Source organism: Bufo gargarizans, chromosome 10, assembly GCF_014858855.1.
Source record: "Bufo gargarizans isolate SCDJY-AF-19 chromosome 10, ASM1485885v1, whole genome shotgun sequence".
Taxonomy (NCBI): Eukaryota; Metazoa; Chordata; class Amphibia; order Anura; family Bufonidae; genus Bufo; species Bufo gargarizans.
In genome coordinates this window covers 76,331,683-76,346,377 of record NC_058089.1, presented here as the reverse complement: position 1 = coordinate 76,346,377, position 14,695 = coordinate 76,331,683, and the positions used below count along the sequence as shown (strand labels likewise).

The following is a 14,695-nucleotide window of genomic DNA, read 5'->3' as shown; positions in this document are numbered from 1 at the left end:
AGAAATCATTTCACAGCATCTTAGTGCAGGGAGAGACGTGAGAAGGCGCTAGGGACAGTGATAGTAAAACGATTTACAACTGGGATCCAAATAGCCAATAGAAAGCTCTGTCATTTCATCTTTTTGTTATTGGGCTGCAAGTGCTATGTTCTGTTAAATATTAGTATCTTATAAAAAATCTAGAATATTAAAAATTACAAATATATATCACTATATTCTAAATATCCGCGAATTCTCGAAGTGCCGATATTCGCTATTCGAATATTTGCGCCCAACACTATTCAGTACGACAAGAAAAATATATACGCATTTCACTTCTGCAGTTATTTCTGTTAAAAGCGTATAGAGGCGTATTTCAGTACAACAAGAAAAATATATACGCACTGCACCGTTGCAGTTATTTCTGGTCAAAGCATATAGGGGCGTATTACAGTAAAAAAATAAAAATATATAAGCACTGCACTGTTGCAGCTATTTCTGTTGAAATGGTATAGGGGCGTATTTCAGTAAAAAAAGACAAATAATACGCACTGCACTGTTGCAGTTATTTCTGGTGAAAGCGTATAGGGGCGTATTACAGTAAAAAAATAAAAATATATAAGCACTGCACTGTTGCAGCTATTTCTGTTGAAATGGTATAGGGGCGTATTTCAGTAAAAAAAGACAAATAATACGCACTGCACTGTTGCAGTTATTTCTGGTGAAAGCGTATAGGGGCGTATTTCAGTAAAATAAGAAAAATATAGCAATCACCTCCACAGTATGAGGTCGAGGGATCGCTATTGTGATCTCTCGTCCTCATACAGGTCCATTGTTTCTGGGCAGCAGATTGTTGCTTAGACAGCACAATCTGTTGTCCAGAAATGATAATTTAGATGCCTGGTTCATCTGCAGTTTCACCCGTTGAACCAGCGTCACCTTTACACAGGGTCATCAGCGGCACCTTTACACAGGCAGATTGTCGGAAACGAGGATTCGCAGGAATGTTGGTTCTCAATGATCTGCCCGAATATCTGGACGTGTAAATCCACCTTTATTCTTGGATAACCCCTTATATCAGGGATGTCAAACTCGTGGCCCTCCAGCTGTTGCAAAACTACAACTCCCATCATGCCCGGGCATACTACAGCTATCAGGGAATGATGGGAGTTGTAGTTTTGCAACATCTGGAGGGCCATGAGTTTGACATCCATGCCTTATATCCTTCAGGCCAGGATAAGTCAGCACAAGTAAGCTCTGATATATGCCCACTGCAGAAACCACAAACCGCAATGAGGCTGGACAGTGTTACTATTCCATACAGTGGCACTACCCCCATCAGGGGTCATTTGCATGCAGCGTTCTCCGCATTTTAACTTTTTTCTATAGATAATGGCAGTGGGAGAGGGTGTGGAACCACTGTGTCAACCAACTGGTATGCCTTTAGTCTTAACTAAAGGGTGTTATACTGGCAGTCCCCTGATATTCACCCTTATACCCTGTGCAGGGATCTGGACTTTGTTGCAAGCCATGACCTCTATGCGTATTTCCGGTATTGTAGACAGCTGTTAGGCCCCTTTTACACAAGTGAGTTCAACTCATTGAATTCACATGTGTCTGCGGTAGCTCCCGTCCCGAACTCCCAGCACTAACGGGGTCGCATAGTATTATATTGATTTATGATGCTATGTAACCCTTACAGCTTTTGAATGTATGCTGTCATAATGCTGTCAGTTTAAAGCATGTCGCATGGCCTGCGCAACCAACCGCCAAAGTTATATAGAGGCCTGTGTCTCTACATAAGTTAGCCGCATCCACCAGTCTATATATATGACCCCCTATGAGCACATACTGTATACCATGATTGGATTAACACTCAGGCTGCATATTTGCTTCTCTAGTGAATTTTTATGTTTTTCTATTTTTCTGTTGTTACATAACTCTCTTTTTTCCAGTTCTTTGAAGGTAAAGAACTACGTCTAAAACAAGAGTATTTTGTTGTTGCCGCTACTCTTCAAGATATAATCAGACGCTTCAAATCCTCTAAATTTGGGAGCCGTGATGCAGTCCGCACATCCTTTGATGCATTTCCTGAAAAGGTACACTTCTCTGCTCCTTTACCCATCTTCTCAGTAATCACCAACTTCATTTTTCCATTTATGATTTTATTTTATTTTTTAAATTTTTAGGTGGCCATACAACTCAATGACACCCACCCATCTCTGGCTATCCCTGAGCTTATGAGATTATTTTTGGATGTTGAAAAACTGGATTGGGACACGGTAATGGAACATCATTATATCTAGCTTTGGCCTTTATAATTGCGGTGGTATTTATCTCTCACTCTTCTACAGAACTGCTTAGATACATACTATAGTTTTTTTCACTAACTATTCATTAAATAATTTTTCTGTTAGATTGTCACATAGTCATGTAGTTACACAAGTTTGTTAAAAGAGAAAAGTCATAGGTCCATCAAATCAAACCTATAATCCTACTGTGCTGATTCAGAGGTAGTATATAAAAAACAACTTATGAGCTGGGTGTCAATTGCCCCATATTAAGGAGGAAAAATCCTTCCTGACTTCCAAAGTGGGGGAAAAAGTCGGTGTGTTTTATAAAGCGAAAGTCCCGGCAATCAAACTGGCCGGCACTAATGCATGATCACAAGAGCGATCCTGAGCCTATAATTTAGCTGTGGGGTGAATGGGAGGTGGCAGTTAAGCATTCAGTTGAGCTGAATGTCGCTATCCTGCGTGTCTTTACTATGCAGCTGCCGGCAGAATCCACAACATAGCAGAGGAGGAGGAGAGCCCTTCGTCCCTACACTGCCGCCGGCATGTACCGCTGATTGGAGTGAGTGCCAGCGGGAACCGCTATCCGTGCTGCCTCCACCAATCAGCTTACTCCCTCCTACCCTACCAGGATAATTGCTTGGCTGCTACAGAGCTCTGCTGCTGCTCTGCTTATAAAAGAGCTTCGCTGCTCTGCTTATAAAAGAGCTCCGCTGCTCTGCTGTTAAAGTGCTCTGCTGCTCTTGCAGTTAGAGCTCCTCTGCTCTTGCAGTTACAGAGCTCTGCTGCTCTTGCAGTTACAGAGCTCCGCTCCTCCTGCTGTTGCAGAGCTCCGGTTCTCTCGCAGTTACAGAGCTCCACTGCTCCTGCTCTTACAGAGCTCCGCTGCTTTTGCTGTTACAGAGCTCCACTGCTCTTGCAGTTACAGAGCTCCACTGCTCTTGCAGTTACAGAGCTCCACTGCTCTTGCAGTTACAGAGCTCCACTGCTCCTGCTCTTACAGAGCTCCACTGCTTTTGCTGTTACAGAGCTCCACTGCTCTTGCAGTTACAGAGCTCCACTGCTCTTGCAGTTACAGAGCTCCACTGCTCTTGCAGTTACAGAGCTCCACTGCTCCTGCTCTTACAGAGCTCCGCTGCTTTTGCTGTTACAGAGCTCCACTGCTCTTGCAGTTACAGTGCTCTGCTGCTTTTGCTCTTACAGAGCTCCACTGCTCTTGCAGTTACAGAGCTCCACTGCTCTTGCAGTTACAGTGCTCTGCTGCTTTTGCTCTTACAGAGCTCCACTGCTCTTGCAGTTACAGAGCTCCACTGCTCTTGCAGTTACAGTGCTCTGCTGCTTTTGCTCTTACAGAGCTCCACTGCTCTTGCAGTTACAGAGCTCCACTGCTCTTGCAGTCACAGAGCTCTGCTGCTCTTGCAGTTACAGAGCTCCACTGCTCTTGCAGTTACTTTCTGTATATGTGCTTAATTTCTATACTTTCTGTATATGTGCTTAATGTATTGTAATACCTAAGTTCAGGCTGGCATTGTCATTGCATTTATTCGCCCTAGGTGGTGCTCGAGCCACATACTAGATATAGCTTGGGGTTTGCTTACTCAGTGTGAAGGAAGTGTTGAGACAGAAGGGAGTAACGTAGGAAGCAGAGAGGAGAAGGAAGTGTATGGAGGAGCAGAGCAGGCTCAGTCCAAGATGTAGCTGCCTTTTCACCCTCTGGGCCCTGATCAAGCCTGGAGAGGACCGACCAAGTAGTCACAGCAACCCAGCACAGACAAGTGAGTCTATGTAAGAATATAGAGAAAGACTAGTGAAGATTAGAGCTAAAATTAGCCAATGGACTTCAAAAGCACCAGTGACCGGGAGAGACTTAAAAGTACCTGGACACATCTGGATGATTAACCCCTTAAGGACACAGCCATATTTCACCTTAAGGACCAGGCCATTTTTTGAAAATCTGACTAGTGTCACTTTATGTGTGAATAACTTTAAAACGCTTTACTTATCCAGGCCATTCTTTTTTTTTTTTTTTTTTTCTTTGTGCACATTTTTCATTTAAATCAATTTTTTCCAGTTACAAAGCAAGGGTTAACAGCCAAACAAAATGCTATATTTATTGCCCTAATTCTGTAGTTTGCAGAAACACCCCATATGTGGCCATAAACTACTGTACGGGCACACGGTAGGGTGTAGAGGGAAAGGGGCGCTGTGTGGTTTTTGGAAGGCAAATTTTGCTGGACTGGTTTATTTACATCATGTCCCATTTGAAGCCCCCTGATGCACCCCTAGAGTAGAAACTCCATAAAAGGGACCCCATTTTGGAAACTACAGGATAAGGTGGCAGTTTTGTTGGTACTGTTTTAGGGTACATATGATTTTTGGTTGCTCTATATTACATTTTTGTGAGGCAAGGTTACCAAAAATAGAAATTCTGAAATTTCATCTCCATTTGCCATAAACTGTTGAAGACCTAAAGGGTTAATAAAGTTTGTAAAATCAGTTTTGAATACCTTGAGAGGTGTAGTTTCTTAGATGGGGTCACTTTTATGGAGTTTCTACTCTAGGGGTACATCAGGGGGTCTTCAAATGGGACATGGTACCAAAAAAAAAAAGCCATCAAAATCTGCCTTCCAGAAACCATATGGCGTTCCTTTCCTTCTGCGCCCTGCCGTTTGGTCATACAGCAGTTTACGACCACATATGGGGTGTTTCTGTAAACTGCAGAATCAGGGGAATAAATATTAAGTTTTGTTTAGCTGTTAACCCCTGCTGATTAAAATGGAAAATTAAAACTGATTAAAATGGAAAATTTGCCAAAAAATTGCTGTTTTGGCACCGTTTTTATTTTATCTTTTGGACCGTGTTCATCTGAGAGGTTAGGTCATGGGGTATTTTTATAGAGCAGATTCTTACAGACGCGGCGATACCTAATATGTCTACTTTTCTTAAATTTATCTATGTTTTACACTATATTATCCTTTTATAAACAAAAAACAAAACATTTTAGTATCTCCATAGTCTAAGAGTCAGTTTTTTATTTTGGTTTAGCCGATTATATTAGGTAGGGGCTCAATTTTTGCGGGATGAGAGGACGGTTTTATTGGCACTATTTTGGGGGGCATGTGACTTTTTGATCGCTTGCTATTACAATTTTAGTGATGTAAGGTGACAAAAAATACCTTTTTTAAAAAAAAAAAAAAACGTGTTCATCTGAGGGGTTAGGTCATGGGGTATTTTTATAGAGCAGATTCTTACGGACATGCCGATACCTAATATGTATTTTTTAAATTTATTTTAGTTTTACAAAATAATATTTTTGTAAAAAAAAATATGTTTTGTTTTGGTGTCTTAAGTCTGAGAACCATAGTTTTTTTCCAATTGTCAGTGGCTAAATGGAATAAAAATTTGGGGAGGGGATTATAAATTTAGTACTCCATGGAATTGTGGTACTCCCTGAAGCATCCGTCAATGCAGAGGCCCGGATGATCGGGGCACGTGTCACACTGAGTGGTGGTGCCCTTCCGTATCCCCCTCCTGTGACACTTCTTTCCAGTATGGAGGACCACACCTGCAAAGTGTTGGCCAGGGACGATCCAGGCGCCTCCAGTTCCCGAGTTACTCCGGCCTGCTCTTTCCCGGTCAGAAAAGATCAGGACCTTGAGAACTGCCTCATAGAACTGAAGGAATTTCCCTGTGGTGCCAGTGCTCTGGGACAGCACAAAAGAGTTGTACAAGGCAACCTGTACCAAGTAGGCCGCAACTTTTTTGTACCATGCCTGGGTTTTGCGCATGGCATTATATGCCTTGAGGACTTGATCAGAGATATCAACTCCTCCCATATACCGATTGTAGTCGACGATACAATCGGGCTTGAGGACCGTTGCCGCGGTACCTCGCACAGGGACAGGGGTGATGCCGTTATCGTGAATTGTGGACAGTACAAGGACATCCCCCTTGTCCTTATATCTGACCAGCAACAGGTTTCCACTGGTAAGGGCACGGGTCTCACCCCTGGGGATAGGTACCTGGAGGTGGTGGGTAGGAAGGCCGTGTTGATTTTTCTGCACGGTCCCACAAGAGGACGTGGATCTGGCGGCGAGGATACTAGTATAAAAGTTATCCACGTACAGGTGGTAACCTTTATCTAGCAGTGGGTGCATAAGGTCCCACACAAGTTTCCCGCTAGCACCCAGAGTGGGGGGACATTCTGGGGGTTTAATAAGTGAATCTCGCCCGTTGTACACACGAAACTTGTAGTCGTACCCTGAGGTACTCTCTCAAAGTTTGTACAGCTCCACGCCATACCTCGCCCGCTTAGAGGGAACATACTGGCGGAAAATGATTCTCCCCTTAAAAGCAACGAGAGACTCTTCAACCGCGACCTCTCTTCCAGGTACATAGGCCTTCAAAAATTTGGCCCCAAAGTGATCAATGACCGGCCTGATTTTGTACAGGCGGTCATAGGCAGGATCACCTTGGGGGGGACATGCTGCATTATCTGCATAATGCAGGCATTTCCGGGTGGCCTCAAACCGGGTACGTGTCATGGCCGTACTGTAAAGTGGGATCTGGTAGATGACGTCCCCACTCCAGTAATGCCTGACACTGTTTTTGTTTTTTTACTAGGCCCATGTGCAGCACGAGGCCCCAAAACGTCCTCATCTCGGCTGCACAGACCGGAGTCCAGCCACCGGCCCTAGCCAAAAAGGAGCCTGGGTATTGAACAATGAACTGTTTGGCGTACAGGTTCCTTTTCTCCACCATCAGATTCACAAAGTGGTCACTGAAAAATACTAAAATAGTCATATTCAGTGAAGCCTACTGTGGGAATCTGGATTCCTGCTTGGCCAACAAAATCAGGAATCGCAGGCTCAAAATGCTCTGGGGTACACCATGCAAGTTCACCGGTAGGGGGCTCCGGTAGACTTATCTGGTGGGCCGGAAAACTAGTACGAGCCCCAGAGCTGCTCGTACTAGTGTGGGCCACATAGTCACTAGATAATGAGGAGGACGCGGATGAGAAAAGGAAAGTAGGGTCATCCTCGCCCTTCACTGGGACTCTCGGAGGCAAGTTGGGCATATGCCTCCTCGGCCGAGAACCGGCGGGCCATAAGGGAGTGTGTGTGTGCGTGTGTGGAAATCTTTTTTTAGTGTACGTGTGGGGGCACGGGTGTTCGCGGACTTATCCCTAAAACTAACAAAAAAAAAAAAAAAAAAAGGCCCCAAAATTTGAAAAAATAAAATTCTAACTCGCTGATCAGCCGTCCGAAGCTGATCAGTGGTGGGGTGTGTGATGCGCTAACAGTGGCCGGATGCTAAGCGTACCGGCCACAGTCAGCGTACGCAGAAAAAAAAAAAACAATCAACTGCTTGCACCCTAAAAAAATGTGTGTGGTGGGGGGGGGGGGGGCAGGGGGGAAACTGTAGCACCCCTGGGGGGTCTAGGGTCACACAGCTGTGCTGCGGACCCCACACACCCGATTAGGGTAATGCAACAGTTGAAACTTTTTTTTCCCCACTAAACTTTCCCTGAATATCCCTGCCTACCTTAACCTTTCCCTAAATATCTTTTAGTGCCAGATGGCACTGTGGAGGGTCAGAAGGCGGGTGCTGGGCAGATATGGGGGTGCTGGCTCTGGAGATCGATGCAGCCTCCTCTCTCCTCGCTCCCAGACACAGAAAAGAGGAGAAGAGGAGTGCTGCAATCATTTAAACCACCCGCCGGCCCCTGCAGCCAATCAGAAGCGATCCTGAGAGGTGATGTCAATATCACCTCTCAGGATCGCAGGATGGTGATTGGTGGTGTATTATCACACCACCAATCACCATCCTGTTCCGGGTTATCGGGCCCCCAGAGACCCGAATAACCCGAAAACGCAGAGAACCGCAGGTCTGAATTGACCTGCGGTTTGCTGCGATCGCCAACATAAGGGGGGGGGGGGTCACAGGACCCCCCCGTGCATTGTCCCACGCGGCGGTGATCGGGAGTACCTGTACACCCTGTGTCCTTAAGAGATTAAAAGGCGCCTAATTATCCTTTTTCACTACATGCCTTCTGAGACATAGTGATCCTGAATACTTCAGGAGAGCATCCTGCATAAAATAATTTAGCAGAGAGTTTGCCTGCCACAAGGGAGAACGCCCTTATTGGATTGCCCAATATAAAGTAAGGAAACCATTATATTCCGTACCTGAGTACTAGAGATTGGACTTAAAGTAGAACTATCTAAGTAGAGAACTTTTGTCTTGCCTGTAAAGTAACAGCATTAGGAAAACTCCTCAACTGATAATTGCCAAACCTGTTGTAAGGATTACAGCTAAAGTAATTTCTGAATCCTCCTTTATGCCATATAAGTGCACTGTATTGATGAACTGTACCAACAGTCCTGAGACATTTGATTTAAGTAAACGTTCAACCAGTGGCATGCCTAGAGTGTTTGGCACCCAGGGCGGGTCCTTTCTGTGGCACACCCCCTAATACATCCAGGGACATCTTCTGACCTCTTACATCCAGGGACATCTTCTGTCATGTAGACCTTCTCTTTCCTCTTCTCCTCTGTTAGACCGCCATGACAAATTCTTTCAGCCGCATCTCGTCTCTACAGAGTTTGTAACACAGGCACGTTAGATTTCTCAATTTTCCATCAAACCTCCCCATCCTGATGTCCCCACAGTGTCATCCTGCTGCCACTCACAATACTGTGCCCACTGTGCTCCCCAATGTCCCAGGTACTATACTGCTGAAAAAATACTGACCCCAGTAGACATAATTGGGGTCATTTATCAAACTGCTGTAAAGTAGAACTGGATTTCTAAAAGAGCTGTCTGTCAAATATGAAAGGTGGAATCTGATTGGCTGCTATGGGCAACTAAGCCAGTTCTACTTTACACCAGCTTGATAAATTGCCCCAAATGTCCCTATAGTGTCCACAGCATTTATAATATCCAGTGGCATTGCTAGGGCTGGTGTCACCTGGTATGGTACAAAATGGTGTCACCCCCCCCCCCCCACGAAGCAATAACTTTTTAGCCATATATGGGGGCTATGAGGCTGCTACTGCATCCGTTAGCTCAGAAGACATCCCCCCCTTCCCAGATCGCTGACGGGGGTGCGTGGTCTCAGGAGGGGCACTTCCAGATTATTTTCTGTCTGCCGCCACAAAACAATGGTGCCTATAGAACAGACTACACAGTGTAGAGGTATACTGTATATTGTGTGGCACAGTTTATGCTATATGTGTATAACAAACATATTTCACATGAAAACTTACAATTACTTGGCTTGGCCCTTGGGGATCTCGGACACCACTTCAACACTTTGGCTGGGGGGCTCGGTGGAGCTGATGTTGTGTTTTATCCTAATGAGAAAGATTTCATAATAAGGATTTGGAGAAGGGGCAGTGGGGTCGCAGAGCAGGGAGAGGCTGGTGCTGCTACTAGGGGGTCATACTATGGGGGAGTAATAAAGCCCACCATAATGCCCCCCCCCCAGTAGAAATAATTCTACTGTGACAGTGCAAAAAATACCCCCTTGTAATGCCTCCAGTTGAGCTAATGTCCCCATAGTGCCCCCATAATGTGCCAGTATAAAATACCCCTATATAGTTCCCCCAGTAAATGCCCCCATAGTGCTTCTCTCCCCCCTTCCTCCTAGTGCCCCCATAATGTACCAGTAGAAAATATCCCTTCTTAGTGCCTCCTGTAGATGACCCCATAGTACTCCTCTCCCCACTTCCCCGTAGTACCCACCATAATGTGTCCCAGTATAAAATGCTACTGTACAGAGCCCCCCAGTATATGCCCCTATAGAGCCCACCAATAATGTGACTGTAATAAGTGCCCCTAATAATGTGCCTGTAATAAGTGCCCCCAATAATGTGCCAGTAATAAGTGCCCCAATAATGTGCCAGAAATAAGTGCCCCCATAGATGCCACCCAATAATGTGCCAGTAAAATGTCCTCTTATAGATGCCTCCCAATCATGCACAAGTAACAAGAGCCCCCAATCATGTGCCAGTAACAAGAGCCCCCTCAATCATGTGCCAGTAACAAGAGCCCCCCAATCATGTGCCAGTAACAAGAGCCCCCCAATCATGTGCCAGTAACAAGAGCCCCCCAATCATGTGCCAGTAACAAGAGCCCCCCATCATGTGCCAGTAACAAGAGCCCCCCATCATGTGCCAGTAACAAAAGCCCCCCATCAGGTGCCAGTAACAAAAGCCCCCCATCAGGTGGCAGTAACAAAAGCCCCCCATCATGTGCCAGTAACAAAAGCCCCCCATCAGGTGCCAGTAACAAAAAAAAAACATCATGTGCCAGTAACAAGAGTCCCCATCATAGTAGTTTCCCCCATATAGTAATTTCCCCCACAATGCCCCCACACAGTAATTTCCCCCACACTGCCCCATGCAGTAATTTCCCCCACACTGCCCCCACGCAGTAATTTCCCCCACACTGCCCCCACGCAGTAATTTCCCCCACGCAGTAATTTCCCCACACTGCCCCCACGCAGTAGTTTCACCCATATAGTAATTTCCCCCACACTGCCCCCATGCAGTAGTTTCCCCCAACCTGCCCCCACACAGTAATTTCCCCCACACTGCCGCCACACAGTAATTTCCCCCACACAGTAATTTCCCCCACACTGCCCCCGAGCAGTAGTTTTCCCCACACTGCCCCCACACAGTAGTTTCCCCCACATTGCCTTATATAGTAATTTGCCCCCACATAGTAATCTCTCCCATAATAATGGCCTTTTGGGTCGGCGTTGGGCCCGGGGCAGCGGACCCAAACATCCCTGCTATAATCCAATTCTCCGCTGGTGGTGAGACCCCAACCCATCGACGATCTCTCTTCCTGCTGCAAGAGACAACTCAACACAAAGTATATGGCCCCATCTCGATTCTATCTCCTGCACTGAGGAGAGAGTACGATATACAAGTGCTTCTCTCTCCTTATTCTAGGGATTGGGGGGGGGGGGGTCTCACCACTTGGACCCCCCATTAATCAAAACCTTTGAAAGGTCATGATGACATATAAAACATTTTTTTTAATTCTGTGACACTGGAAGCTTTCAAGTTCTGGATTAAAAAAAATCACAGACACATCAATTTATGGACTCTCCAGAAATTTCTGAAGGTTGACAAACCATGTGAAAGTAGCCTAACCCGACCCGCCTGAGCAGCCCTAGACTCAAGTGCCCGCATGCAGGCAGGCACGGCAGCACCCCCTGTATAGCTGACAGCCTGACACCCAGGGAGGATCTCCGCCCTTGTTACACCACTGATAAGAGTGGACACATATTCATTTTTATGACATGTTTGGAGCAGCAGAGCGCTGGCCATAGTGCTCTATACTCCCCCCTCCACTTTAAGTGATAGGGCTGGACAAGGTGTGTTCTTACTGCAGCATAAAGGCTTAGGGTGTGTTCACTTCACGTTTTTTTGCCTCCGTTTGACTTATACAGAAAGGATACAAAAACGCAGCACATGTTCTTGTAGAGTACAGTAAAAAACTTTTTTTTACATTAGAACTCTATGGTGAACGGATGCCACTGCATGGCATCAGTCGGAGGCATCCATTTAACGTATATGTTTTTTGTATACGTTAATCAAATAGGAAACACGTGTGGGTTTGGGTGCAAGGCCGGCGTGTGATGGAGTCAGTAACCAGGCCTGTTGTAGTAAATAAATAAGTCTTTCTTTACTAAAATGCAGGACAGGATAGGAGTAGACGTACATCCAACAGTATAAAGGCACAGTTCCAAGTAGTAGTTCACACTGTAATATCTCCTCAACAGCAATGTATGGATAGCAGCAATGATTGGGGTTTTGGTATTCGTTCTCTCTGTCTTTCTAATGTAAGGCATACAACTGAGATTTAGGGTATATGTTCTGTAATTCCCAGGCTGAGGGGTACAGAATTAAGGTACGGCTGGCCAAACCATCTCAGGGTGCAGAAGAGTGCGCTAGCAATGTTCCATCTCACAGCAGCAAAGTCTCTTTCACTCTGCCATAAATGTGTACGATACCTTGCTGACTGTCTTCAATGCGTAGCTTTGTAGATCCTGGATCTTCTAGTATCCTTTCTCTCTCTGAAGTTCTTAGGTGCAGCAATTGCTGCGGATGCCTCAGAGATGAAGGTTCTCCCTCAGGCCTAGTTATGAGGAGTAAGCACATGTACATCCACTCTCTTCCTCCACCAAGCACTCTCTCTCTAGTGCCTAAGGGCAGACTCCAGTCCAACTCCTAGCAACCTAAAGGGGTTGAGTCAAGTTGTTAATTTTGACTTATCAATACAATGCTGTTGGATACACAAACACAGCAATATTTTACCTAAACACTTTAACATGGTATCAGCGTAACCTTTTGCAGTGACCCTATTTCATCTGTTTCAATCTTCGCAGCCTTTTTGGGAATCTGCTGCCTATAATTTTTCCTAACAGTTAAAACCAGATAAAGACACTTATTTTCTGATCTGTTTTTATTTTCCGATTTTCAATGCAAGACTATGGGGCAGCCATTTTGCCTGAGCTGCCGTTTACAGCATTTAGATATACTGTATGCTTCACAGCAGCCATACGGCCTTAGACACAGTCTACTGGGGGAACTCATTCTTCATTACTTTTGCACGTAGCTGCGCTTGCTACTGCAGGTCAGTCCTCGGTGCTGTTGGTTTCATGTATATTGTGTACAGCTGTAACCTGAGAAGGCCATCAATAGAAATTAGGAAATTGCTTAATCTAATTTGCTAACTCCCCAGTCCTGCAGAACAAAGGGAGGATCAATACTCCTATTATTTTACTGAAAGAGGACCACTTGGCTCTCCTGGATTGTTTGTATTAGTAAATACTGCTATTCCCAATAAAATAGCAATTCCGGAGAATCTTTTCTTAGAACTCTGCTTTGTGGTATTCCCCTGTTTCTCCTCCTGAAAATGTGTGAATGGATTGACAAAATGTGTGTGCCTACAAACGCTACCTCTGTCCATTCAGTGCTTACAAAGATACAGTTGGGGGGGGGGGGGGGATTCATCAGACACTGCCGTTTTACGCTGGTCTTTGTTATCCCCTGTGCCGCTGGAGGACGTGCACACTTTGTCATAAATCAAGTGCATCCTCCAGGAGCCCAGGAGCCTAGACTGAAATCTACGGAAGCCCATAGCTGGTTTACATTTCTGTAATCATTTACTCTCCCCTGTGTAGAGGCACATCATATTGACAGTGGGAATCATAGAGCCCAGCGTATACTCTAGAACTGGTATTATACAGGGAACGCAATAATTTACTAAAGCTAAAAATGCCAATCTTTATTACCTTGTAGGCTTGCATTATATTCTTCCTATAAGCCTTTCTTTCTTCTTTTGATATTGTGACAATTGTCACTTGTCCCCTTCTCTGCTGTAGTAGTGTAATAGGATTTGTTTTACCATCAGTTCAAAAACCTGCATTATTGGTGGAAACAAAAATGATCCAAAATGCTAAATCTCAATATTTAATTGTCAGCAATACTTGAATGGTTTGTAAATGATTATAATACAGTACATCTAACATATGGTAGATGCCTAAATCAGGTCTGCAAAATCGGTGCTACTATGGATGCTGTCCCTTTAAGAGCTCTTTGGATAACTAGTGAGGAATGAGAAAAGAAAGATGCGACCTAATATAGAATATTGATTTATCTGAATGTTTATGGTAAGAGAAACGGAATGACACTGCTAGGTGAAAACGTATTAAATTAAGCCCACGGAATCACTGAATCTTTAATACGAAGGGGAAGGTTGAGCAGTTGGTGCATGTCAATAACAGTTCATAACCCTCAGAGCCTTATAACCGCTAAACGTATACACAATTGTCATTTATTTAGCCCTCCATTTTCTCCCCCTTTGTCTTTTATCTGCTGATCGTCTTTTGTCATCATTAGCTACCTGCTATCTTTTCCATCTCAGAAGATCCTTCCTCCCCAGCATGTTCTTCATAACTGCTATACTTACATTAATCAAATAAACTCCATGAAGTAATAAGCAGAGATGTTCATAACTGAAATATCTTCTGACAGTTCATGCGGGAACAGACTAGCAGCAATTCACATAAGTAATCAGCATTTAATATCATTTAGGCCATTCCCTTAAACAGATGGTTGTAAATGATCCCCTTGTAACTAATCACCACATTTAGTAACTGTATGTAGTCTACAACTGAAGACCCGGAGGAAAAGAAACCTACAGCAGATCTACCGTGGCCATTGCTGCTATTAATTAGTAGGTTCATTTTTCTGCTGCATTGGTGAATTTAGACTATGTATTGTATTTGTGCTGTAATTGGCCTTCATCTTTTGATTTGACATTGATATATTGGTACAGTCAGCTCATCAGAAAGGTCTACGTTACACAGTGTTACTTTTAGTAGATTGTTCTCTGAATCCATT

The 14,695-nt window shown here is 44.6% G+C and overlaps 1 protein-coding gene across 1 annotated transcript in view; it reads left to right on the top strand.

Annotated features, from left to right (window-relative positions):
* The window catches only part of PYGM (glycogen phosphorylase, muscle associated), an 81,002-nt gene that overhangs the window by 33,933 nt on the left and 32,374 nt on the right, over positions 1-14,695 (top strand). Inside the window, exons 8-9 of the mRNA XM_044269762.1 lie at positions 1,935-2,078; positions 2,169-2,261. Coding sequence (XP_044125697.1) covers positions 1,935-2,078; positions 2,169-2,261 — 237 coding nt within the window. The remainder of the gene's footprint in view (positions 1-1,934; positions 2,079-2,168; positions 2,262-14,695) is intronic.